Source organism: Capsicum annuum, chromosome 1 (assembly GCF_002878395.1).
Source record: "Capsicum annuum cultivar UCD-10X-F1 chromosome 1, UCD10Xv1.1, whole genome shotgun sequence".
Taxonomy (NCBI): domain Eukaryota; kingdom Viridiplantae; phylum Streptophyta; class Magnoliopsida; order Solanales; family Solanaceae; genus Capsicum; species Capsicum annuum.
This window is the reverse complement of record NC_061111.1, coordinates 255,080,723-255,107,164: the sequence shown is the minus strand read 5'-3', so window position 1 is coordinate 255,107,164 and position 26,442 is coordinate 255,080,723. Positions and strand designations below refer to the sequence as shown.

The 26,442-nt window shown below is 36.6% G+C and overlaps 4 protein-coding genes across 8 annotated transcripts; 2 read left to right on the top strand and 2 right to left on the bottom strand.

Moving 5' to 3' along the window:
* The first annotated feature begins 1,190 nt into the window (after window positions 1-1,190).
* On the top strand, window positions 1,191-3,323 carry LOC107857425 (nucleoside diphosphate kinase IV, chloroplastic/mitochondrial). 3 transcript variants are annotated; one of them, XM_047402808.1, is made up of 8 exons: window positions 1,360-1,391; window positions 1,949-2,018; window positions 2,057-2,083; window positions 2,172-2,209; window positions 2,410-2,460; window positions 2,526-2,693; window positions 2,782-2,894; window positions 2,965-3,323. In XM_047402808.1, the coding sequence occupies exons 2-8, from the start codon at window positions 2,015-2,017 to the stop codon at window positions 3,086-3,088; spliced, it is 525 nt and encodes a 174-aa protein (XP_047258764.1). In that variant the 5' UTR covers window positions 1,360-1,391; window positions 1,949-2,014; the 3' UTR covers window positions 3,089-3,323. The 3 variants fall into 3 exon arrangements, with proteins under 3 accessions (XP_016557791.2, XP_016557790.2, XP_047258764.1); XM_016702305.2 differs by having other exon boundaries at window positions 1,191-1,391; window positions 1,949-2,083; window positions 2,782-2,869; XM_016702304.2 differs by having other exon boundaries at window positions 1,192-1,391; window positions 1,949-2,083.
* Window positions 3,324-4,752: 1,429 nt separating this feature from the next.
* On the top strand, window positions 4,753-10,857 carry LOC107851822. 2 transcript variants are annotated; one of them, XM_016696927.2, is made up of 8 exons: window positions 4,760-4,911; window positions 7,164-7,211; window positions 7,467-7,533; window positions 7,615-7,673; window positions 7,770-7,859; window positions 7,969-8,108; window positions 9,769-9,829; window positions 10,310-10,857. In XM_016696927.2, the coding sequence occupies exons 3-8, from the start codon at window positions 7,467-7,469 to the stop codon at window positions 10,487-10,489; spliced, it is 597 nt and encodes a 198-aa protein (XP_016552413.1). In that variant the 5' UTR covers window positions 4,760-4,911; window positions 7,164-7,211; the 3' UTR covers window positions 10,490-10,857. The 2 variants fall into 2 exon arrangements, with proteins under 2 accessions (XP_016552408.1, XP_016552413.1); XM_016696922.2 differs by lacking the exon at window positions 7,164-7,211 and having other exon boundaries at window positions 4,753-4,911.
* On the bottom strand, window positions 10,858-14,837 carry LOC107863424 (calcineurin B-like protein 4). 2 transcript variants are annotated; one of them, XR_007049454.1, is made up of 9 exons: window positions 14,735-14,837; window positions 14,116-14,198; window positions 13,930-13,989; window positions 12,943-13,051; window positions 12,740-12,792; window positions 12,541-12,621; window positions 11,964-12,076; window positions 11,191-11,318; window positions 10,858-11,137 (listed from the first exon to the last, which is right to left on the bottom strand). XR_007049454.1 is itself a non-coding variant. In XM_047402787.1 (8 exons), exons 1-8 carry the CDS (start codon window positions 14,802-14,804, stop codon window positions 11,270-11,272), a joined length of 618 nt encoding a protein of 205 aa, XP_047258743.1. In that variant the 5' UTR covers window positions 14,805-14,830; the 3' UTR covers window positions 10,858-11,269. The 2 variants fall into 2 exon arrangements, 1 of the variants encoding a protein (XP_047258743.1); XM_047402787.1 differs by having other exon boundaries at window positions 10,858-11,318; window positions 14,735-14,830.
* A 3,639-nt stretch (window positions 14,838-18,476) lies between these two features.
* On the bottom strand, window positions 18,477-20,248 carry LOC124890931. The gene is made up of 2 exons (XM_047402777.1): window positions 19,873-20,248; window positions 18,477-19,217 (listed from the first exon to the last, which is right to left on the bottom strand). The coding sequence occupies exons 1-2, from the start codon at window positions 20,183-20,185 to the stop codon at window positions 18,967-18,969; spliced, it is 564 nt and encodes a 187-aa protein (XP_047258733.1). The 5' UTR covers window positions 20,186-20,248; the 3' UTR covers window positions 18,477-18,966.
* Window positions 20,249-26,442: the final 6,194 nt, after the last annotated feature.

The window sequence follows — 26,442 nt, the reverse complement described above, 5'->3', positions numbered from 1 at the left end:
TTAACTCAAACTTCATATAAACACTTTTTTTGCATGCAATTTTCGAAAAAAGGCAAATATAACATGTTCGCGATGGTTTCATCTGAACCTAATATGTTCGATAGAAATTAGGGGTGGGCATGGTATGGTATATATCGAATTACCATATCGAATCGAAATTTTTGATATCGTGGTTTTTGGTATTATGGTATTTGGTGTGGTATATAGTATACATTTAAAATTTTTTTTGGTATATGGTATGGTATACGATATTTACAAATGACATACTGAAATACCGAATATATATATATATATACACACAAAAAAATACTTAGTATTAGTATAAAAATATGTAGATTTTGAAACTTTCACTACTCTAGCTTGATTGAAATGTCTTTTTGGTGTAATTGACTAATAAAATGAATTGTTTGTACTTCTTTTTCAATATTTCTACATGTGTAATGCATTTTTATGATACAATTAAGACATGCTTTTAAAAAGTCAAAGTAATAATACTCTAGTATATGAGTATATATTGTCAAAGTTAAACAAACTATGGTTACCGATTACCATACCGCAAAATACCGAAACCAAAATACTGAACCATACCAAATTAATATGGTATGGTAATAGTATAATGTTTTTAAAAACTAATACCGAAATTACCATACCGAAGTTTCAAATATCGTACCGTATTATATCATGCCCACCCCCACCCCTAATAGAAATAGTGTCTCTCTATATATACGGTATATATAATATACATGTATAAGTTATAATTTTTTTTCTAATAAAAAATAAATTTTGAATTCATTATTTTAAAGCATGATAAAATGAAATTATGAATTACAAAATTAACCAAGTTTAAATCTAGGAAAAAGTAACATAAACAGGAATTTCCTAACAATGAAATAAGGAATCAGATTCATTAATTCAGCCCAGATTTTGATCCAGACAAAGCCCAAACACTCTCTCTCTTCCACTCTCTCACTCATCGCGTGGACCCACGTGTTCATTATTAATTTCCTTTGTTTCGGATCATAATGGTCTATTGTACGCATGCATGCGACCTTACTTAGCGTTTTTTTTTTTTTTCACTGCTCAAACTTGTGACCTCCTGATCACGTTACGACAACATTTCCAGTTATGCCACGTGTTCATTACTGATACCAGTATTAACCAATTTAAAAGCTCACTCAAACTAACTGATCAATATATACATATTCATTCCTTCCTTCTTTCACTCTTCAAAAAAAGAAAAGAGTGCATTATACTTGTACTTTTTCTCTCTTATTCTTCTTATATTTACGTATCGAATCGGAATTTAGTTTGAAATATGAATTCTCAGATTTGTAGATCTGCTTCACGAGCTACAAAGTCACTGTTCTACTCGAGTTCTCGTGCTTTTTCGGGTAAATTATATGTTATGTTTATCGTACAATTTAAATGTTGTGATTACTTTATTGTTTTCATCGTTTAATTGTTCGTGTATATGAAGTTTTGTGTATGTGGTACGTGCACAGATTGATTTCATTTCTCATGCATTTTGAGCTCGTGTGTGTGTGTAAAGTTGTGCATTGCCTTTAGTATCGTTGATGTGTTTGATCTGTGATCGGGGAGCGCTGAGCTTGTTGATCACTATATATGTGTGCGCGTGTGTGTGATGTGTGCGTATATCTGTGTAAAATTGTGCATTGCCTTTAGTATCGTTGATGTGTTTGATCTGTGATCGGGGAGCGTTGAGCTTGTTGATCATTATATACATGTGTGTGTGTTATGTGTGTAAATTTCCACATAAGTATGATCTGGTGGTTATGGCTACACTTTACCGCTTCGCGCTCAAACTATATGTCTATATCTGAATACATTCAATGTCCGTATATCCTAGATCGGCCTCTATTTCTATCTGCAATGTCCTGGCTTCGCTCATTAGGCTCAATATGTATGTCTTGACTTGTCGTATCTGCAGGAGGACGAGCAGCAGCTGCAGCAGCCACAGTTTCGTTGAGAGGAGTTGTCCCTTCTCTAGCTTCATATGGCAGGACTGAGTCCCGGAATTCATCTACAAGTTGGATTCCGGGACTCCTCGCCCTTCCTGCAGCAGGTTGGCATCGCAGTATTTACCTCTGATTTACCACGGAAAGCTGAACCTCGAGTCTAATTTTGTTTGTTTCTCCGTCTTTACTATGCAGCTTACATGCTCCAGGAACAAGAAGCACGTGCCGCTGAGGTACATACCTTGTTCTCGCTCTTCCATGTCTTACAGTCAAACCTCTTTATAACAACGTTGTTTGTCTAGATGTCTGTTAACTGCTTTAGCGAGATGTTGTTATAGTGAAATGGTATTATAGAAGATGACTGTTATAAAGATATTTGGACTGTATTTGCATTCTTTGTTGCAACTGACATGACAATTTTCTTTCGCACAAGATGGAGCGCACCTTCATCGCCATCAAACCAGACGGAGTGCAAAGGGGCTTGGTACGTTAACCTGTAATAGCCTGGCATTCTTCTTGCATCGATCGTAAATTCTTTTTCCGTTGCAGATTTCAGAAATCCTATCACGCTTTGAGCGCAAAGGTTTCAAGCTAGTCGGGATCAAAATTGTGGTTCCACAAAAAGATTTTGCTCAGAAGCATTATCATGACTTGAAAGATAGGCCATTCTTTAATGGCCTATGTGGTTTTCTTAGCTCCGGCCCTGTCGTAGCAATGGTTAGATCGAATTTAGCCAAGTCTAACTCAAGTCTCTACTCGTTCGCTAAAGCATATGGCGTTAACTAACTCCAAGATCGAATTCTAGGTATGGGAAGGCGAAGGAGTGATTAAATATGGGCGGAAACTCATCGGAGCTACAGATCCACAGAAGTCAGAACCTGGAACAATTCGAGGTGACTTAGCTGTTGTAGTTGGAAGGTACAGTTAGGCGTCGTTCATTTATTAAGATTAAGACGTCTGAATCTGAGCGACATGAGTTGTTTTGCAGGAACATTATCCACGGGAGCGATGGACCTGAGACAGCCAAGGACGAGATCAAGCTATGGTTCAAACCAGAAGAGTTGGTTAAGTACACAAGCAACGCGGAGAAGTGGATATACGGTGTGAACTGATCAACAAAAGACATTTTTCTCAATTTAAACTGCGATGAACTGCGAATGAATACTCGAAAATTAATGTTATATTAATAAGTACGATGATCATTTTCTCACGTAGAGTAGTACTAATATAATGTTAACCTTTACCATACTGTTATTTTAGATTGTTCAAATAATCAAATGTACTGATCGCGCTCGATGTATACATCAAACTAATGAATGCAGGATATGTGTCTTTCAAACCAATGCATATTATGTGTTAAAGGTGTATTTAAGAGAATCAAGTAGTTTTGCATATTAACCTTCCAATGCATTATTGTTAAAAAAAGGCCAACTCGGTGCACTAAAGCTCCCATTATGCGCAGGGTTCGGGGAAGGGTCCCAGTACCGCAAAGGGTGTATTATATGCAGCCTTACCTTGCATTTCTGTCAGAGGTTGTTTCCAAGGCTTGAACTCGTGATATTTAAGATTAATATTCATTGAATATACAACAACATTAAGCAAGAAATACATCCTTCCTCGTTCGCCGTTACTAACAGGGTCTCGGTTGATTTTACTTCCTTTAATTACTAAGATGTTTCAGTTCTCTAAGTTTGAAAAGTCCATATAACATGAACTAGCCTTGCACAGAGTTTGAATATGGTTTTCTGATCGGAGATTCATGCATTATATCTCTCCATGACCTTTCGCCTCTGAAATCGTCTTTCCTTCTTAACACATGAGCTTTCATTCAATGCATTCTTTTCAAAACTAAAGAGTTTTAACTTATCAACAACGACAACCTACTCGATATATTCCACAAAGTAGAGTCTAGAAATGATAGAGTGTACCCAATGCTTCTCACTACCTCAGAAAGGTGAGGTAGTTAAAGAGTTTAACTTATATATATTAAAAATAAGAACAACATCGAGGTGTTTTAACACAAAAGACCGTGCAAACAACAACAATCGATAGTTAAAGTATGAAACTAGTAAAAAAAAATACAATAGTAAGTGTGTTTTTAATCATTAATTTTTTAAAATAACAATCAATACTTGTTACTGATGGGAGGTAGCAGATATCACATGACATTAATCGTCCAGACACCACTGTTGACAACAACGAAAAAAAATACTACTCCGTCTGTTTAAACAACAATGACCTACTTTTTTTTTAGTATGTTTCAAAAAGAACGATCCTTACTTTTACTGACAACTTAAATTCCAACTTTCTACGTGATCTATTTAATACCACAAAACTAAAGTTCATTTTAATACATTTGACCACAAAACTCTTGTGATCTTTGATTGTAAAACTCTTCTCAAAGAGTTGTCAATTTTTTCTAAATCAGCGAATTAGGTTGCTCATTGTCTTGTCAGAGCATCTATTTCTATGTCTCGTTCGATGGAGTGGGATACTAACCCTCCGCCTCTGATTTACTGATGTACTCAAGTTTGATTTCAATAATACATGATGAAAAGCACATTTCAAAAAAAAAAAAGTTTATTTTAGTACATTTGACTAACTTTAATTTAAAACCACAAGATTCAAAATTTACTTTATTTTCTTAAAATCCGTGGCAAATCAAAACTGATCAATCTTTTAAAACTATTAACAACTATCCAAACAAGTCATAAGAGGAGCACGTGATTAACTCGTGATCGATCCAATATATCAAACGCGTGCACCGCCTTTACCTATATATATAGATTCATAAATATTTCTTCATAATTTTTTTTCACTGTAAATTTTTTTCATCACTCTAAATTGGCCGTCTCTAGCTCGAAACCCTAGCATTCAATCTCTGCAATTTTCAGAAAGGCCATCATCTTCTATTCGATTTTACTAGCATTAACAGGTATACTCTTGGTACCAATTTTTTTACGAGTTTTTTGATATATATTTTTGCAATTTTTGAGGCAGATTGTGTTTCTCACGAGCTCTATTTGTTCTTTTATGTAATTTATTTCCTTTTTTTTAGCTCATAAAGTTTCAAAAGAGTGAAAATTCTGCTTTGATTAGTTCAATTTTTGGATTTTGCGTGTTATCGGAGACCTAATATTATGAAACATATACAGGTTTACTTTTGTTACTTATTTTTTTGATATATTTTTTGCAATTTTTAAGGCAGATTATGATACTCGCGAGCTCTATTTGTACTTTATGAAATTTATTTCATGTTTTTGTAGCTCACAAAGTTTCAAAAGTGTGAAATTTATGCTTTGATTGGTTCAATTTTTGGATTTTGTATGTTATCGGAGACCTAATAACAAGTTTGTTGATATATTGTTTGCAATTTTTGAGGCAGATTGTGTTTCTCACGAGGTCTTTTTACCCTTTTATGTAATTTATTTCATGTTTTTTTAGCTCATAAAGTTTCAAAAGAGTGAAAATTCTGCTTTGATTAGTTCAATTTTTGGATTTTGTGTGTTATCGGAGACCTAATAACAAGTTTTTTGATATATTTTTTGCAATTTTTGAGGCATATTATGTTTGTCACGAGCTCTTTTTATCCTTTTATGTAATTTATTTCATGTTTTTTTAGCTCATAAAGTTTCAACAGTGTGAAAATTATGCTTTGATTAGTTCAATTTTTGGATTTGGTGTTGTTATCGGGAGACCTAATAACAAGTTTTTTGATGTATTTTTTGCAATTTTTGAGGCAGTGTGTGTTTCTCACGAGCTGTTTTATGTAATTTATTTCATGTTTTCTTCTCTCATAAAGTTTCAAGAGTGAAAATTCTGCTTTGATTAGTTCAATTTTTGGATTTTGTGTGTTATCGGAGACCTAATATACAAGTATACTTTTGTTGCCAGTTTTTTTACAAGCTTTTTGATATTCTCTTTGCAATTTTTAGGTAGATTATGTTTCTCACGAGCTCGTTTTATCGTTTTAGGTAACGCGTTTCTTGTTTTTTTTTTAAGCTCATAAAGTTTCGAAGAGTGAAAATTCTGCTTTGATTAGTTCAATTTTGGATTTTGTGTGTTATCTGAGACCTAATATTATGAAACATATAAAGGTTTACTTTTGTTACCTATTTTATTTTACAAGTTTTTTGATATATTTTTTGCAATTTTTGAGGCGGATTATGTTTGTCACAAGCTCTATTTGTATTTTTATGTAATTTATTTCATGTTTTTTTAGCTCATAAAGTTTCAAAAGTGTGAAAATTCTGCTTTGATTAGTTCATTTTTTGGATTTTGTGTGTTATCGGAGACCTAATATTATGAAACATATACAGGTATTCTTTTGTTGCCAATTTTCTTGCAAGTATTCTGGATTTTTTTTGCAATTTTTGGTGCAGATAGCTTTTTTTCCGAGCTCTCTTTGTACTTTTTATTGATTTTTTTTCATATTGTTATTCACAAAGAGCTTCGTAAGTGAAAATTTTGCTCAAAAGTTTCAAAAGAGTGAAAATTTAGCTTTATTTAGCTCAATTTTTTTGATTCTGTAGTTATCGGAGACCTAATTTTATGAAAATTCCAGAATTTATAACTGACTAAAGGCTTAGTTGTTAGTGTTGTGTAAGTCACAATGAGATAAGGAACATCTGTAGTGTTTTCTGCAAATTTTTGAGACAGTTTATGCTTCTCATGATTTATGTTCATGTTGATATTCAGAAAAAGCTTCGTAATAGTGGAAGATTTGCTTTAATTAGTTAAATTTTCGGATTTTCTGTTATAGGATACCTAAGTTCATCTTTCAGGTTTTTATCACTGTTACGGAAGCCTTTTTTAGTGATTTCATTTTACATCCTTTTGTCATGTTGACATGGAAAACTTTTATACCAAATAGATGAGTGCAAGACTTGATTTTTAGAGTTGTTTATGTCACTATGAGATAAGGAGAGCCTATACTGTTTAAAGGGAACACCTAATAAGACGAATTGTGAAGAGGTCCGAGTAGATAGTCTATTATGTAAACCAGCTTCGTATAGCTAATGCGTGACTGGTTTGTGGTGTGTTGCTGCTGCTGGAACCTGCTCTTTTTATATCTTTTTTTTTTTTTTTTTGTTGTATTATGAGGTCGTTGATTTATTTCCTAGAAGAAACTATGATGCACTGTTACTTTTTGAGAATGTGTATCGATGATTTTCTTTGTTTTGCTAGCTTATTGGATGGGAATGTCTAGATTCTAGATGGAATTTGGAGAAACTGGTAAGGGTTCTCATGTAGACTGCATTCCTGCATGATTATTTGTCTGATTTAACTACTAAAGTATTCTATTACATTCCTCATATGCTCCGAGAAAAGGGGAGAGAAAGGAAAGGCAACGATTTTGATATTTCTTCTTCTTTTGACTTCTTTGATTTTTTTCCCCCCTTATGTGCCTGTATCTTCTGCTGTTCTTCAAGTTTAGTTGGATATTTCCATGTTATATTCAGTTGACCGACCCCCCCCCCCCCCCCCCAGATGGCAGCTAAAGTGCTGACAAGTGAGACTATTGCGCTTACAGAGAAGAAAATGGACATGACGTTAGGTATGCCCGCCAGCTATATATGTTCTACGTCTATCCTTTGGTTTGCTTCCACTTTTGCTGATAATCACTTGGTGGTTGCAGATGATATCATCAAGATGTCCAAGACAAACACCAACCATACTAAGAAGCAGAGGGTTTCAGTAAGCACATCACTCTCGGACCATTTAGTGTTCATTCTCAGCTTTTATCAGCTTGATTTGGAATATTTTTAACATTTATCATCTGCTATTTTGCAGAATAGAAGCCAAAAATTTTCTAATAACATAGCTCAGGATAAATCTGCTAAGATACAAAGGTTTATGGACTCAAGATCATCTATGAGACAGGTACTCTTCACATTTGCGCAGCCTATGAAGAATTTTGATTGATTCTTTCTCGACTTTGTGAATGTTGGATACTTAAAGACACCGTTTGTGCTGGTATTCTTCTTTTTAGGGGGCTCTTGCTCAAAGAAGATCAAATTTTCAGGGAAACAAGTTTCCTTTGGCAACTGAGGCTGCCAGAAGGGCCGCAGTTGCTCCTATTCACAATAGGGTTTTCAATCGTAGCTGGGCAGTGAATGTAAATAAACAGAGGTGTGTTTTGAAGCGTGATGCTAATATATGATTAAGCTTGTTGTTTATTTATTCCCTGGCACAACCCCAGGTTAAATCTGGAGTAAGAGTAACAGTTGAACTCTCATTTGATGCAGGTAAATTGTGGTCCTAATTATTGTAGATGAATTTGCCATGTGTCTCTCCTTGCTTTTATATACTTCAAAACATGCTGTTTCCTGTTGGTCCGGTGGGGAGATATTCAAATTACGGACTTTGGAAGTTTGTTCAAGTGTCAAATGATATGGTTGCTTTCCGTTAGAAAAGCTACACCATTCTACAACGTCTGTTGACTTTAGTTTGTTGTGCATTTGTTGAATTTGAGTTCTTCTCTCTTTAAGTTGGTGTTGGGGCACCCCAAGGTGTGGAACTCTTAATAAGGTGGATTTGAAGTGCATCTGGGGAGCTGGAATAAAAAAAGTATTATAATGAGATTTCCCCCGTGTTCAGATAACTGCGTAGTTTCTAGAAATTTGTCTGGTGGAGCCAACATCATGGGGTATGTGATGCCTAGTAAGTTTGAGGTTTTGGAATGGTTGCTTCATATGAATGGATGCCCTTGGATAAACTTGTCCTGTGATAATCAGTGATTTTCTTTTGGGTTTAATAAATATGTCCTCATGAAAAGCTTATATTTGAAGTGGCCACTATTTTGCAATGGATTGTCTTTAAATTTCCCTCGGGACTTGGATAATCAGTTCTTCTCATTTTCTTTCCTTTCCCAACCGCCAAAATTTCTGTTGATAAGAAGTTTGGAAAGGCATGGAGCATGTCAAATATGTCTGAATTTCTTTTGGGACATGTATAATCAGTTCTTCTGCATTTTTTTCCTCTGCCCAACTGTCAAAATTTATGTTGATAGAAGTTTGAAAAGGCATGGAGCATGACACATGACATTCATTGGATTTCTTTCAGTGATGAGTTTGTGAGGCTGCTGTGCATTTTATGTTTTGCCTTCTACAACTCTACATAATATTATTGTATCATTTATGGTTGGCATGGTACTATTGTTTTTTGAAATGGTTGTTGTGAGTTATGTAAATGTTGATACTTCTCTTTGCGCGGGCGTGTATCCAACTCTGGTTTGTTAGATGACCTTGTGGCAATGTTTTGGAGGCTAGAGATTGCATGTTGTTCTTAAGCTCTTTAACAGAAGCAGTTAAGTTTGTGGGATGTATGAGGGGGCTTTAAATTTTGTAGTTGAATTATGTGATGTTGGGAAGTTAGCCGCTACTCTTATCATATCAAAGCAGTTGTAGCATCATGGTGAAAGCCGTTACGCTGAAGTTAGGAGCACTATTGGACATTTGATTGATGATGATTTGTCCAAATACCAAGGAGTGTATTTCTTCCACATCTGTGTTCCCGTCAATAGTTCTAGTTTGGACTTTGTTTCCTTATGGGGATGAGGTGAAAGCCATCAAGTTCTGTTTTGGATGCTGCTACAGTTTCTAAGGTTTGGCTAGTTAAGAGGTTTTAATTTGTGGACCGATTGTAAGTTGATAGTAAAAAAATTATATCTTCATAGTGGTCCATCACCGGGGATGTCCTGCAACTTGGTGCTGCTCACACTTTAGTAAGAACTCTGTGGATAAGTACTTCTCCCTACCGTCTCTTCAATTCTCTTTTTGTTACTGTGCAGGTTTGGGGTTCCTCCTCCAGTTCCAAAGAATGCTACAAATGGTGGCAGGTTTATGCCTAAGGTACGACAGGTTAAACAAAATTTATACGATTCTTCCCTTGAACTCATAAAGGTCCTCTGTTTTTATTCTTTGGAAGTCCCAATTCCATGTCAAGCTTTCCACCGAGGAGGGCCTTTGGCATGGGGGTTCATCCGAACCCCTTCAACGGAAAATTATACTATTTATATATGACTGAAGTTATTTTGTATGTACATATAATAGATATTGAACCCCCCTTGGATTAATTTTTCTTCAAATTTTGAATCCCCTTGGTGGAAATCCTAGCTCCGCCGATGCCAAGGGCTGTATTACTGTCGGTGTTCCAATAATTTTTGTCCATTCAAGTCATCAGTTCTTTTTGTGATGCTGTCGGTCTTGGAGACCAGCTAGTATAGATCTCGTGATATCTGAGAAGATGTAACGTTGTCGGTCTTGGAGACCAGCTAGTATAGATCTTGTGATGTCTGAGAGAATGTGACGGAGTTTGTGTTGTGTGTGTAGCAACAAAAGCCAGAAGTCAAGGCAGTGTCAAAGCAGAGACCTCAGACATTAGATTCTCTATTTGCGAATATGAAGGAACAGAGGATGAAGATGCAATCTCAGCAGTACAACATGCCAAAGAGAAATGGAGGCGGTGTTCAGTATGTAGCGCCATGGGCTAGAGGTCATTTTGGCAAGTGATAATATATCTGTGCTAAGCCGTGAATCCATGTCGTTGCAAATCATTACTTTTAGATTGTTATGTGAAGTGATAACAGATCTCCATCCAGCTGATTCCCGCTCGGTTTAGTCCTTTTTAGTGTATTCAGTACAGCCTAGATGTTGCCCTTCCTGGAGGTAGAACGAAGACTCTTTGCAAAACGTTGTTATTCGATTCTGTTTCACTTTGTTCTATGCTTACTATAAACTTGTATAGCATTTCTTAGCTTTATGTTTGGATAACCTTTGTATTGTAAGGTAGATGCATGCAATTCAGCGATGTCCCCGACGGACCGGAGGCATTGTTAACTTCTTTTGGCTTTCATACGATTGTTTGGACTTTCCAAAAATGTTGTTGAGCTGAGTGCATCTCAGAATTCGATGTCCCGAAATACTGACCATCTTTGCTATCTACATTAACATTTGTATAGGTAACATTTAGAAATAATGAATTGCAATTCTAAGTTCATCAACTTCTAAATAATTATAGATAAAATTGTACAAAGAAGACGAATAATCTTAGTATCACAAAGCTTTAGTAAAGTAAATGAGTCCTAAGTTATCCTTTACCAAGTATGAAATCTATTCTCTATTATTATTCTCTATTATTTTTCATCTGATGTTCGATATCTACTATATATCTACTATTATTTTTCATCTGATGTTCGATATCTACTATATATCTACTATATGTGGCTCGATTAATGAAGATAAATGTGCCACGTCATCATTTTTATAACTCAGAAATCCTTGTAAATCTCTTCATTCTTGTGTATTCACCACAAAGCTAGAAAATGCAGGTGTAATATCCCTGTAATATAACAAAACAACTCCTGCTAATTCAGTAAAATAACGAGAAAATTTGATCAAGCAATTAAAACAATTCTTTTGTTAAAAAACTGCCACGTCACAATTCGTCATGGAGTTCTAAATTCCACACGTAAAACACCGACGTGGTGAGTAACTTGTGTCGAAATTCTGACTTTCTGATCATTTGTATTCTCTAAGCTATTGAGATAAGCATTCATTACCCGCTCGAATTATGACCAAAGTTGTTACGACACACTTTAACTTTACAGTATCCTATTATTCCTGAACTCAATTTTGATATAGCATAAAATAGGACTCACGTTAAAGTTGCCACGTCAGCTAAAAAGATTGATAAAAGGTGTCACGTCAGCACAAAAGGGGGACAAAAATACGTTAAAATTGAGTTCAGGAATAATAGGACCCGTAAAGTTAGAATGTGTTGTAGCAAATTTGGTCATAGTTCAAGAGGGTACCAGATGCTTCACTCCTAATCGAACATAGTTCTATTTATTTAACATTAGGAAATACTAATAATTTCATGACTTTTACTGTTATAGTAGGTAAATTTACTTTATTTCAAAGTGATGATAAATATTTTATATTTTTACTTTAATAAAGTATATATAGTGGAAGATTAGAGAATTACTTGAGATATGGAATTGTCATGTTCTTCAATAAAGATGGATTTTGAGCTACAAAAGTATTCCATTCTTCTATATCTATTTTTCCATCCCCATTAAAATCTGCCTCCCCAATTGTCTTCATGGACAAAAAAATAAATTAGCAAAAAATAATTAGTTAATTAACTATAAATATATGATAATGACAATATTTTCCACTAAGTTGCATGTAAATAATAAGGAAAAGAGTCCGAAATATACCTAAATTTTAGTGAAATTTGTTGTTACATGCCTCAACTTTTCAGAGGTCCTATGACCCTCCTCGACTATTTATTACCGTATTTTTGTGGCATGTATTTGTCCAGCTGGACCACTTCAGACCCTCACGCGCTCAGTGTGCGTGTATTCATGCAGTATCCAGCTCGACAAATATATGCCACAGAAATACAATAATAAATAGTCGAAGGGGGTTATAGGACCCCCGCAAAGTTGAAACGTGTTACAATAAATTTCGATAAAATTTAAGTATATTTCAAACCTTATCGATAATAGCAATAAATTTCATTTGCGACGATTTATTTAGCGATGAATTTCGTACGATACCTTATCGATAATAGCTTCAACTATATCATCAGTAAGTATTAATTCAGACTCATATAACAACCCAAAAATAAGCTCCTTCACCTAAATTCAAGTGAAAAAAAATAAAAAAATTATCTTAGTGAAATAAATTAATAAGGCTTAATTATCTAGCTTCAATTAAATATAATCATATTGTATAAATAAATTAATAATTATTCACCTCTTCACGTCCTATAAATCCCTTTTGCCATATATCATATAGTTTAAATGTAACTGCAAAATCAAAAAACATAATCTCAAATTAATTGGTACAACGAAAGTTATTTTTTTACAATTTTTGAAAAATATGACTTATTTTTGACAAAATATTTTCTAATTGCGAAACATTAGAAAATAATATTTTTCGAAAAATATTTTTCTTACCATAAATTTTTTCTTCTTGAGAAGCATTAGGATGAAATATGCTTAGTGTACGTATAAACTCTCCAAAGTCAATTAGTCCATCCTTGTTGGAGTCAAACAAATTGAATATCTAAAAATAAAAAAAAATAAATCAAATTTTTTTATACATGTATATAAATCAATTTTCAAAATATAAATAATAAGATCACGTTCAATCTGAACACATACATAATCCATTTGGTTCGAAATATGTTTGTAAAAACAAAAATATATTGGAGGGGCACAGGTGATATTGGAGGGGCACAGGTGATTCAACGCGGAGGTGTGAGAGGTTGGCTAGGTATGGATTCAGGCGAGGTAAAAGTAGATTGAAGAAGCATTGTAGGGAGGCGATTAGACATGACATGAAGCAGCTTCAGCTTACCGAGTATATGACCCTAGATAGGATGGCGTGGAGAAGGCAGATTAGGATAGTAGGAACGAGTGCGTCAGTGCTAGTAGCTAGGTAGGAGTACTGTAATACATGTTAGTAGTTATAGTAAATGGGCAGCTCGGTGCACTAAAGCTCTCGCTATGCATAGGGTACGGGGAAGGGCTCTACCACAAGGGTATATTATACGCAGCCTTACCTTGCGTTTCAGTCAGAGACTGTTTCCAAGGCTTCGACCCGTGACCTCCTGATCACATGACAACAACTTTACTAGTAGCTATAGTACTGGTATGATTTCAGAATGTTGTGTCGTTTATTGTATTACCTGGTGAGTCTTGTTTATGGTATTATTGAGTGTACGAGAGGTAAATTCTATTATATCTTGTCTTTTTACTATTTCTTTTCTAAATTGTTTTATCCTGAACCGGGGGTCTATCGGAAACAACCTCTCTATCTCTCGTCTGAGGTAATGATAGACCTTACTAAGCGAAAATATACTGAGTACGTTGTTGATTTTAAATTCTGAATTCGTCTCAGTTGCATCGTAATCCGTGCCTGATAAGCAAAAGTTGACTCACCCTTTCTGAAAACAAAGAATGTTTCTTATTATCTCCGAATAATCCAAGCTGCAACTCTTCCTGTAACAAAAATAATGTAACAATTTTTTTAAATTTTATTTTTTTTGAAATTATAGTACTTTTAATTAGGGAATTCACTAAATATTACACAATATGAAAGTGATTAAGAAAGAAATTAGAATTTACTCTGCTAATAAATCCATCATTGCAAATAGAACAACTTAATTTTTTGTAGAGTTCAGTTAATGACTTGATATCTTCCAATGAAACTGCAAAAACAAACTTAGTATTTAAAGGAAAAAGAAAAAAGAAGTAGGACAGTTCGATGTATTAAAGTTACCATTATGCGAGGCGGGGGTTCAGAAAATGATTGAATCGGACTATAAGAGTCTATTGTACGCAGTCTCGCCTTACATTTCTGCAGGGGACTGTTTCTGCGACTTGAAGAAGATCGCTATGCGCGGCGGGGTTCAGAAAAGGACCGGACCAGGTCAGACCACAAGGGTCCATTGTATGCAACCTCGCCTTACGTTTCTACAAAGGACTGTTTTCACGACTTGAAGAAGATCGCTATGCGCAGCGGGGTTCAGAAAAGGACCGGACCAGACTACAAGAGTCTATTGTACACAGCCTCGCCTTACATTTCTGCGACGGACTATTTTCACGACTAGAAGAAGATCGCTCTGCGCGGCGGGGTTGAGAAAAGGATCGAATCGGACCACGAGAGTTTATTGTACACAGCCTCGCCTTACGTTTCTGCAAGAGACTGTTTCCACGACTCGAAAAAGAAGGAGGAGAAAATTACAATGTGTTTGAGCTGCTAGTAAAGCTTGATCTTCATGTATTCTTTCTTCTTTCCTTAAAGCACAACCCATTTTATTATATTATCCATGTGTTGTAAAGTCTCCCTATCCATGTATATGGAGAGAGAATACTAGTTATATAGTATAATTTTATTTATTTTTATTTTATTACGTTACTTGTAATCTATTTGAAAAATAATACTCCTCCTTAGCAAAAAAGTAGTTCGGTGTATTAAAGTTTTTGTCATTTACGGTGTTTGGAGAAGAGTCGGGCCACAAAGATATACTGTATGTAGCATCACTTTATATTTCTGCATAGGGATATTTTCACGGATTGAACCCATGACCTCCTGGTCACACGAGATTTGTAATCAGTTTGAAAAATAATACTCCCACTAAACAAAAAAGGGCAGCTCGGTATATTAAAATTTTCGTTATGTACGGTGCTCAGTGAAGGGTCGGGCCACAAGGATCTACTGTTCGTAGCTTCACCTTACATTTCTGCATGGGAATGTTTTCACGGATTGAACCCATGATCTCCTCGTCACATGAGATTTGTAATCAGTTTGAAAAATAATACTCCTACTAACTAAATTAAAAAGGGTAGCTCGGTGTATTAAAGTTTCTGCTATGTGCGGTGCTCGGTGAAGGGTCGGGCCGCAAGGATCTACTGTACGTAGCCTCATCTTACATTTCTGTAAGCGGTCGTTTCCACGGCTTGAACCCATGACCTCCTCGTCACATGAGATCTGTAATCTGTTTGAAAAATAATACTCCCACTAAACAAAAAAAGGGCAGCTCGGTGTATTAAAGTTTTCGTTATGCGCAATGCTCGGAGAAGGATCGGGCTGTAAGAATCTACTGTACGTAGCTTCACCTCATATTTCTACAAAGAATTATTTCCATGGCTTGACCACACGACCCCCTGCTAACATTGTTAGTAATTTTTTCGGTTACTTCAATACTCCTGTTAATATCTTTTGAAAATATCTAGAATGCCTGCTTTTGACTTTGAAACAAAGTGTAATTGCTAATAATAGCTACAGTTTACTAGCCTTAATGACTTTAATAATATTGAAAATTGACAATATGTTGTTAATAAACATTTTTGACAATTTGAATTTATGGACAATGTTATACTCCAACTATTTTCATTGTACACCAATATTTATTACATAATCTTAAAAATAAAACAGATTAATTATTATTATAGGTAAAAGTAAGTTGATGATGTTAAGAAAAAAAGTTAGTTCAACAACAAGTAACTGTATTTAAGTAGTTAATTTACTGAAATTAAATAAAACATTCAATCAATTTTTAGAGAGGTTTGATTGTTTTGTATAGATTAAAAAAGTATAATCGGAAATTAAAAAGTTCGTAGTTTTTAAACAGTTAGAGAGATCATACTTTTATAAAATAAAATTATATTTTCTTAACATATCCTCACGTGCGAGGTAGAATTTTTATTTTTATTTTTTTTACATTTTTATTAGGGTATAAGGGTAGTCGAGTGGGAGTGTTGTCTTACTTTTCGAGGGTTTAGGCTCGTTGGTGTTTGTCATGATCCTAGTTTGTTGTTTATTATATCTCGACTATAACACTTTTTTATTATTGTTCTTGTAACTTTCGCGTAGATTTTGTACTGTTTCATTGTTAGTCGTCGCTGTATTTTCTTCTTCTTCTTTATACCTGAATTTGCTGCACTTGAGCCGAGGGTCTTTTGAAAATAGTGTTTCTACCTCCACGAGGTAGTTATAAGGTTTACGTACACTCTACCATCCTCGGACCTCACTTGTGGAATTTCACTGGATAATAAAATTGGTGACTTTTTTGATTCACGCCAACGAAATGCTTTCAATAAGAATATTTTTCATTTCATGGCTCGAATTCGAAACTTTCGATTAAGAGTGAAAGAATTATATCTATTTCACACAACCTTTTATGATTACATTTTATAAAAGTTATTTATTCACATTCCTAGGAACATTCTTATAATTTTTATTATTATTATTATTATTATTATTTTACTTTTCCATTTCAATAATTTTTCTTATTCTTTAGTAGTCAAATTGATTATTATGGGAACCATATGCTATTGCTTTTATACTGTGCCGTTGCCTGGGAATAAAAATTGTTCACCAAATTACATATATCAAAGGGAAAAGAGTCAGAAATATATCTAAACTTTGACAAAATCTGTTGTAACACGTCTCAATTTTGCGGGGGTTCTATGACCCCCTCAACTATTTATTACCGTATTTTTATGGCATATATTTGTTCAGTTAGACCACTTTAGACCCTTACACGCCAATGCGCGTGTATTCACGCAGTGGTCCAGCTGAGAAAATATATATCATAGAAATACGGTAATAAATAGTCTAGGGGGTCATAGGATCCCCACAAAATTGAAGCGTATTACAATAAATTTCGTCAAAGTACAGGTATATTTTGAACTTTTTTCCTTATATCAAAATACGTATACATTTCTGAGTCCGCCGACTTTTGGTCATGAACTTTGAATCCGCGGACTCTAGGCCTTGAATTCAGAGTTTCCTTACTCTAGACCCTGAATTCTGGTCCATCCACTTACTCTAAATTTTGAGTTCGCTAACGTTAGATCCTGAATTTTGGTTCATTCTCTGACTCTGAATTCTAAGTCCGCTAACTTTAGATCCTGAATTCTGGTCCCTCCACTAGGATCTGAATTCTAATTCATCCACTGACTTTGAATTCTAAGTCCGCTAACTTTAGATCCTGAATATTGATCCATCCACTAACTCTGAATTCTGAGTCGATTAACTTTAGATCCTGAATTCTAATGGACTAACTCTGAATTCTGAGTCTGCTAACTTTAGATCCTGAATTCTGGTCCATCCACTAAGATCTAAATTCTGATTTATCCACTGACTCTAAATTCTAAGTCCGCTAACTTTAGATCCTGAGTACTGATCCATCCACTGACTCTAAATTTTGAGTCCGCTAACTTTAAATCTTGAATTCTGATCCGACTCTGAATACTGACTGATTTCTTTCAACGCCTTACAATTTGTTCTCAAGAACCTCTAGATTTGGATTCTTCACCTAGAAGTAGTTATGACTATTAGAAACTAGAATATATGCTTTCATGTTACTATCATCCAGAAATGTCAATTCTTATTCTTATTCTTTCAAACAAGTATTTACAAGTGTTCGGATCAAAATAATCAGGTGTTGCAATGAACTTAATAAAGTAAACCGTGAACGATGAAAAACAAATAATAAAAAAAGGGTGCACTAAAGCTATTGCTATGCGCGGTGTCCGGGAAAGGGCCCCAGCCTTACTTTGCATTTCTGCCAGAGGCTGTATCTAATAAAAAAGAAATATATCGAAGGAAACACAACAACTTAATGTGGTTAGATCAATTAACCTATAATCATGAGCAGAAATAACCAATTCACTATAGGATAAAAAAGTATATAATATCGAGAGAATTATAACCTTACACATAGTAGGTTTGCACTCGTGTCTCACAAATTGTTTCTCTAATTCGACTCTCTAACCTCTAAGGACTACATTATGAATGAGCCGATTTCAGATGGAACGTCTGTCAGAAACTATATATTTTTTTAAAGTAATATCCGGATTAATCAAAGCTTCGAACGAATACTGAACATCAGGTGGGAAAGAGATTTTTTAGTACATTGAATTTGGTATAAAAGCAATAAATTGCAAAAAGTAAAAGTGAGAACCAAAAAGGCATAAACTAGGAATAAATTTATACATCGTCCATTTACTATACTTTTATCATACATATCTCAATAAAGTCATATCAACTTTGCATAAAACTTCAAATCATGATCATAATTATTTAAAACTTGCCGTCTCAAATATGTCATAATATCTGTATATCTTACTTGTCGTCTTAAATATGTCATAATACATATAGTCGGATCTAATATACCTTGTACGACGATGGTCCATTTTCGCTACTCAATTACTTTCTATCTCGATATACTCAAAATATAGTGAAAGATCTTTGTTATATTCTTGTACATGTAATCAAATCACGATATACTCGAAATTCATCTGTCTGACTAATTCGAATTCGAGACCTATGGGGTCCATGCCATAATGAAAGATCCTGGTTACGCTCTTGGTACATATAGTTGAATCTAATCTGCCTTCTACAAGGACGAACCCAATTAAATTCATCTTCTGATTAATTCGAATTCGAGCCGCGTGGGGTCCACACCATCACCTAGGACTAGTAGTGGAGGATTGATCCAATGCAAGTATTTTATTTTGCTTTTCATTAGGTAACTTAAATACACTTGGAAGAGTTGATTTCCAATTAACTCCACAAGAAGTACTTCTTGTATGCTTTCCAATTGAACTTATATTTGCAGCAATTCTCATTTGTTCAATTAATGCTTCTGTATTTCCTTCTTCTGAAAATATTTCTTCTAGTTGTTGTGGATTTATAATTAGCTTCACTCTCCAAACACCTGTTAAGAAATAGCAAAGAAAAAAAAAATTAAAATAAAGGCTTTTATTGCGCGAAAATAACTTTCCTTAAAGAGATATTGTCAGTATATCATTTTAGGAAATACAATATAGCTAGGGGAACGTAAGAGGTTCATCTGAAGCCTCTTTGTCAGAATTTCACACTTTAAAACCACTATATATGCGGTTAAAAACGAAGCTAGGGGGACGGAAGAGGTTCATCTGAAGCTACTTTGTCAGAATTTCACACTTTAAAACCACTATATATGTGGTTAAAAATGAAGCTAGGGGGACGGAAGAGGTTCATCTGAAGCTACTTTGTCAGAATTTCACACTTTAAAACCACTATATATGCGGTTAAAAACGAAGCTAGGGGACGTAAGAGGTTCATCCGAAACCACTTTGTCAGAATTTCACACTTTAAAACCACTATATGTAGATGTTTACTGAGGAAAAACATAAAACAAATGAAGAGGAAAAGAGAGATGTCAGTTAATATGATGTCAGATTCTCCAAAAACAACATAAACCATCTAAAACCAAACACCAACCCAACATTTTTGAAAAGTCCAAACAACATAACCAGTAATAAAAAAATGCAAAAAATAAAATAAAAAAGTAAAAGTGTCACATAAAATGAAACAGAACTCGAACGAACCTTGTTGTTGAGCAGGCAAAACTTCCATAGATGATACTCCAATTTCCTCTTTGTTTTCTTTTTCAATTACAGGTTGAAGATAGTAAAATTGTCCATCAACTAACACTTCTTGATCATGTAATGGTGAAGACAAACAATTTGAACTGAAAATATTGTAACCTGGGAATTCATTCAACACTTGTCTAACTAATTTGGGACCTTTAAGGTTTAATATTTCACCTGAATTTGTCATAACACAAGCATAATTTAAGTCACTTGATGATTTTCTTGTATCTTTTGTTACTCCTTTCATTGAACAATTGCAGTTTCCCATTGCAAAAATTTGTGTTCAATGAATGAAAGAGAAAATAAGTTTTGTAGTAAAATTATTTGTGAGAATGTGTGCATATATATAGTGGCGGAGAGGGAAGTTTTACTAAGGGTTTAGAAATAAATATATGAACTAGTCGAAGGGAGGTTTGACGTTAGCTATGTATACATAAAAGAAAATTTTAATCATGTATATATAAATAGTACTCCCTCCGTTCCATTTTATGTGTCACCATTTGATCGGGCATGGAGTTTAAGAAATAAGGGAAGACTTGGTAAAGTTTACCAAATTATCCTTTATCAAAAAATGTGCCAGTATTTTTTTTTTTTAATTAAGTGGGATCAATAAGGGTAAAAGGGTAATTGTGCCTTTAAAAAGTTGTCAAATAAGAAAAGGCAATACTTATTTTGGGACGGATTAAAAAGGAAATGATGACACATAATTTGAAACGGAGGGAGTATAATTTTTCGTCGAAAAGGGTTCGGATGAACCCCTGAGCTAAAGTGGCATATATATATATATATATATATATTAATTACTTCCTAATTCCATATTTAAGTGACATAGTCTATCGAAAACAACCTCTCTACTTCTCATGAGGTAGTGGTATGATCTGCGTACGCTTTACCCTCCCCAGACCCTACTAGGTGGGAATACACTGGGTATATTGTTGTTGTTGTTGTAATTCGGTTTTCGAGTTAATGCTCTATCAGAAACGACTTTTCTCTACCCCGAGAAAGTAGAGATAAGGTCTGTATATATCGTATTCTTCTCAAACCCTACTTGTGAGATTATACTACATATGCAGGGGCGGAACCAACTATTTGGTAGGGGATTCGTCCGAACCCTTTCGATGGAAAAATATATCATTTATATATGATTAAAAATAACTTTTATGCATCTATAGTAGGTGTTAGACCTTTTCGGCTAGGTTTTCTAGTTGAAATCCTGACTCCACCTAAAATATGTTATTATTATCGTTGTTCAGCTTTCAGGAGTCAATTTTCTAATGTTCATCGTACTTTCGAATTTCGTCGTTGTTTTTTCTGCTCCGATTAATTATCGTGTTATTTCTTTGTCGTTATTGTTCTTTCTTCTGTTCTGTTGTGTAATACTCTCTATTTCACATTATTTCGTTATTGTTAATGATCCCATATATATATTCTGTTTTTCAAACTGTTTGAAAATGTTTTATTTGAGTTTAGCGTCTATCACAAATAATTGTTCTATCTCTATAAGATTGAGAGCAGGTCTACATATGCACTGTACTATCTTTAAACCTCATTCGTGAAATTATACTGAATTTATTATTTTTATTATATTCAAACATGTAATTTCTAATGTTTTTGAAAAATAACAGTTTAAAATATTTAAATGACATATGAATAAGTAAAAAAAACATTTATTTGAATATCAAAAAGATGAATTTATGTAGAATAAATTGGGAGACAATAGTACAAATAGTTAGTGACAAAAGAATCTTTTAGCTAAATTCAAGGGAGTCACGGATTTAGATGAGTAAAAAGACAAGTTGATGAAGAGTAGTAGGTGTACCACATGAAAATTAATTATTCGATAAAATGGGCCCACATTAAAGGTGTCACGTCAGTTTAAAAGGTTGACAAAAGGTGCTACATTAACTAAAAAGATTGATAACAATACGCTAAAATTTAGTTCATGGGAGTAATAGGACCTCCGTGAAGTTGGAGTGTGTCGTAGCAAATTTGATCATAGTTCAGGGGATATTAGATGCTTTACTCTTTTAAAAATGAAACTTCTGATGGGTAGTGTTTCGAGTAAATTCACAAATACTCTAACTATTTTTCGATTCTTTTAACTAAAAAACAACTGTTGTTATAGAGTTTCGAATTTCAGAGGTGAAACAACATTGAAAAGTGTTTAGTGAATGCTATTTCATCTAGTGATTCATTGTTAAATGAACTTTGCTAGACACAAATTCAAATTAATCGAGCTAATAAATATCAAATAAAAGATACTAAGATCAGGGGCGGACCCATGTGTAATTTTGGGGTGCTCCGGCATCCACTAAACTCCACGTAGATTAGGTATAATTATATAAGAAACATAAAATAAATGGTATAATTTTTTAAAAAACACCCAGAGAACAATCATATGGTTGGGTGCAGTGGCTTGAGGATGTGACTCTCATGTTCAGTTTTCTAGGTTTGAATCCCTACAGCTACATACTATTTTTTATAAAAAATTTTGAACATCCACAACCTTAAATTCATGGTCCGCCACTTACTAAGATTATAGAAAAAATTAAATAAAATGTGTACTGAGGAGATAGAAATTTCTTGAAGTTTTTTTTTTTTTTAAAATTTGAATGCAAAATTTAAAAGATTTAGACCGTTGGAATAATAATAATGCATTAACTTCAATAATAATCGATGAAGTACATATGACCCTAGGGCCTAAGCTTTGGAAGAGTCCAAATAATATGAGTTCAAATTCAATACTTTGATAATATAAGTAATTATTAACGGTAAATAAAATTAATAAATATAAAATATCGCAATATATATATATATGCCGAAAATCAACCAGGTTGTCCTAGGGAGCGGCCTAGTGTGGGCCTTTATGGTTTTCGGAGCGGTTTAGGTGGTCAAACAAGCGAAACGGCACAAACGAACCGTTTTCGGGCCAAATCGGTGTGCTATAACCCACGTTTTTTGGAGTGGGTCCAGGGGGCGGGCGTGATTTTGGCCGAAAATCGATCGGGCTGCCCCAGGGAGGCTGGGCAGCGGCCTAGTGTGGGCCTTTATGGTTTTCCCGGCGATTTGGGTGGTCAAACGGGTGAAACGACGAGAACAGACCATTTTCAGGCCAAATCGATGTGCTATAGCCTACGGTTTTTGGGGTGGGTCCGTGATTTTGGCTAAAAATCGATCGGGCTGCCCCAGGGAGGCTGGAGAGCTGCATAGTGTGGGCCTTTATGGTTTTCGGGGCGGTTTGGGTGGTCAAAGAGGCAAAACGACGTGAACGGGCCTTTTTGGGCTAAATCGGTGTGCTATATCCAGAGGTTTTCGGGGTGGGCCGGGGCATAATTTTAGCCAAAAATCGACCAGGCTGCCCTGGGGAGGCTGGGGAGCGGACTAGTGCGGACCTTTATGGTTTTCGGGGCGGTTTAGGTGGTCAAACGAGCGAAACGGTGTGAATGGGATATTTCTGTGCTAAATCGGTGTGCTATATAGCCCACGATTTTGGGGGTGAGCTCGGGGGTCATTTTTGGGCCAAATCAGTGTGCTATAGCTCACTGTTTTTGGGTGGGCCCAGGAGTGATTTTGGTAAAAAATCGACCGGCTGCCCTAGGGAAGCTAGAGAGCAACCTAGTGCGGGTCTTTATGGTTTTCGAGGTGGTTTGGGTGGCACAAACAGGCGAAATAGCACGGACAGACTATTTTCTGGCCAAATCGATGTGTTATATGCCACGGTTTTTAGGGTGGGCCCGAGGGTCGGGCGTGATTTTGGTCAAAAATCGGCTGGGCTACCCCAGGGAGGCTGGGGAGCGGCCTAGTGTCGGCCTTTATGATTTTCGAGGTGGTTTGGGTGATCAAATGGGCAAAACAACGTGAACGGGTCGTGTTTAGGACAAATCGATGTGCTATAGCCCACGATTTTTGGGGTGGGCCTAGGGTCCAAGCATAATTTTGGCCAAAAATTGATCGGGCTGCCTCGGGGAGGCTGGGGAGCGGACTAGTGTGGGCCTTTATGGTATTCGGTGCGGTTTGGGTGGTCAAATAGGCAGAACAGCGCGAACGAGCTATTTTTGGGTCAAATCAGTGTGCTATAGCCCATGGTTTTTGGGGTAGGCTCAAGGGTCGGGAGTGTTTTTGCCTGAAAATCATCCGGGTTGCCCTAGAGAGACTAGTAGCGGCCTAATGTAAGCCTTGATGGTTTTCAGGGAAATTTGGGTGGTCAAACGGGCGAAAAGATGTGAAGAGGACATTTTTAGGCCAAATCGATGTGTTATAGCCCACGGGTTTTGGGGTGGGATCGTGGGTCGAGTGTGATTTTGGTCGAAAATTGATCGGGCTGCCCCAGGGAGACTAGGAAGCGGCCTAGTGTGGGTTTTTATGGTTTTTGAGGCTGTTTGGGTGGTCAAATGGGCGAAACAACCCGAAAGATCCATTTTTGGGCCAAATCGGTGTGCTATAATAGCCTATGGTTTTTAAGATGGGCTAGGAGGCCGGGCGTGATTTTTGCCGAAAATCAATCGGGCTGCCCCAGAGGGGCTGGGGAGCGGCCTAGTATAGGCCTTTATGGTTTTCAGGGCGGTTGGGCGATCAAATGGGTGAAACAATGCGAACGGACCATTTTCGAGCCAAATTGATGTGCTATAGCCCACGGTTTTTAAAGTGGGCCAGAGGGTCGGGTGTGATTTTGGCCAAAAATCAATTGGGCTCTCCCAAAAAGGTTAGAGAACGGCCTAGTATGGGTCTATATAGTTTTCATGGTGGTTTTGGGTGGTCAATCGGGTGAAACGGCACGAACGGGCCATTTTTTAGCTAAATTGATCTGTTATAACCCACGATTTTTTGGGGTGGGCCCGTGCATGATTTTGGCCCAAAATCGACTGGGCTGCCTTAAGGAGCCTGAGAAGCAGCCTAGTGTGGGCCTTTATGGTTTTTTAGGCAGTTTGGGTGGTCAAATGGGTGAAATGACATGACTGGGCCATTATCTGTGTGCTATAGCCCACGATTATTGGAGTGGGCATGGGGGCCGGGAGTGATTTAGGCCAAAAATCAATCGAGCTGCCCTAGGAAGGCTGGGGAGCGGCCTAGTGTGGGCTTTTTTGGTTTACGGGGTGGTTTGGGTGGTGAAATGGGTGAAACGACACGAAGAAGACATTTTTCAGGCCAAATCGGTGCGCTACAGCCCATAATTTTTGGGGTGGGCTCGGGGGTCAGGCGTGATTTTGGCAAAAATTTGACTAGGCTGCCCCAGAGTGGCTGGGGAGCAGCCTAGTGTGGGCCTTTATGGTTTTTGGGGTATTTTGGGTGGTCAAACGGGCGAAACAGCGCGAACGGATAATTTTCAGGCCCAATTGATGTGTTATAGCCCATAATATTTGGTGTGGGCCCGGGGTCGGGCGTGATTTTGTCCAAAAATCAATTGTGCCGCCCCAGCGAAACTGGGGAGTGTCTTAGTTTTGGCCTTTATTATTTTTGAGGCAGTTTGGGTGGTCAAACGTGCGAAACAGCGCGAGTGGGCCATTTTGGGCCAAATCGATGTTCTGTAGCTCACAATTTTTGGGGTGGAAGAGAGGGTTGGGCGTGATATTGGCCAACAATTGATCGCACTGCCCCAGGAAGGCTGGGGAGCAGCGTAGTGTAGGCTTTTATATTTTTCAGGGCGATTTGGGTGGTCGAAAGGGCGAAACGATGTGAACGGGTGATTTTCAGGCTAAATCGGTGTGCTATAGCCCACGGTTTAGGGGTGTGCCCGGGGCCGGGCGTGAATTTGGCCAAAAATCGATCGGGCTACCCCAGGAAAGCTGGAGAACGGCATAGTAGGGGCCTTTATTATTTTCAAGGTGGTTTGGGTGGTCAAACAGATGAAATAGCGTGAACAGGCTATTTTCAAGCCCAATCGGTGTGCTATAGCCCACAGTTTTAGGGGTGGGCTCGGGGCCAGGCGTGATTTTGGCCAAAAATTGATCGGGCTTCCCTAGGGAGGCTGGGGAATGGCCTTGTATGGGCCTTTATGGTTTTCAAGGCGGTTTGGGTGGTTGAACGGGCGAAACGGCGAGAATTGGCTGTTTTCAGGCCAAATCGATAAGCTGTAGCCTACGGTTTTTGGGGTAGGCCTGGGGGTCGGGCATGATTTTGGCGGGGGCGTCTTAGTGTGGGCCTTTATGGTTTTTGGGGCGGTTTGGGTGTTAAAACGGGCAAAACAGCACGAATGGGCTATTTATGGGCAGGTGTGCTATAGACCGCAGTTTTCAGGGTGGTCCAGGAAGATGGGCGTGATTTTGGCCAAAAATTGACCAGGCTACGACAGGGAGGATGGAGAGTGGCCTAGTGTGGGCCTTTTTGATTTTCGGGGTGGTTTGTGTGGTCAAACGGGCGAAACGACGCGAACAGGCCATTTTCGAGCCAAATCGTTGTGCTATAGCCCACTATTTTTTGGGTGAGTACGGGGGCTGGGCGTGATTTTGGTTGAAAATCAATAGGCTGGGGACCAATCTAGTGTGGGCCTTTATGGTTTTGGGGGTGTTTTGGGTGGTCAAACGATCA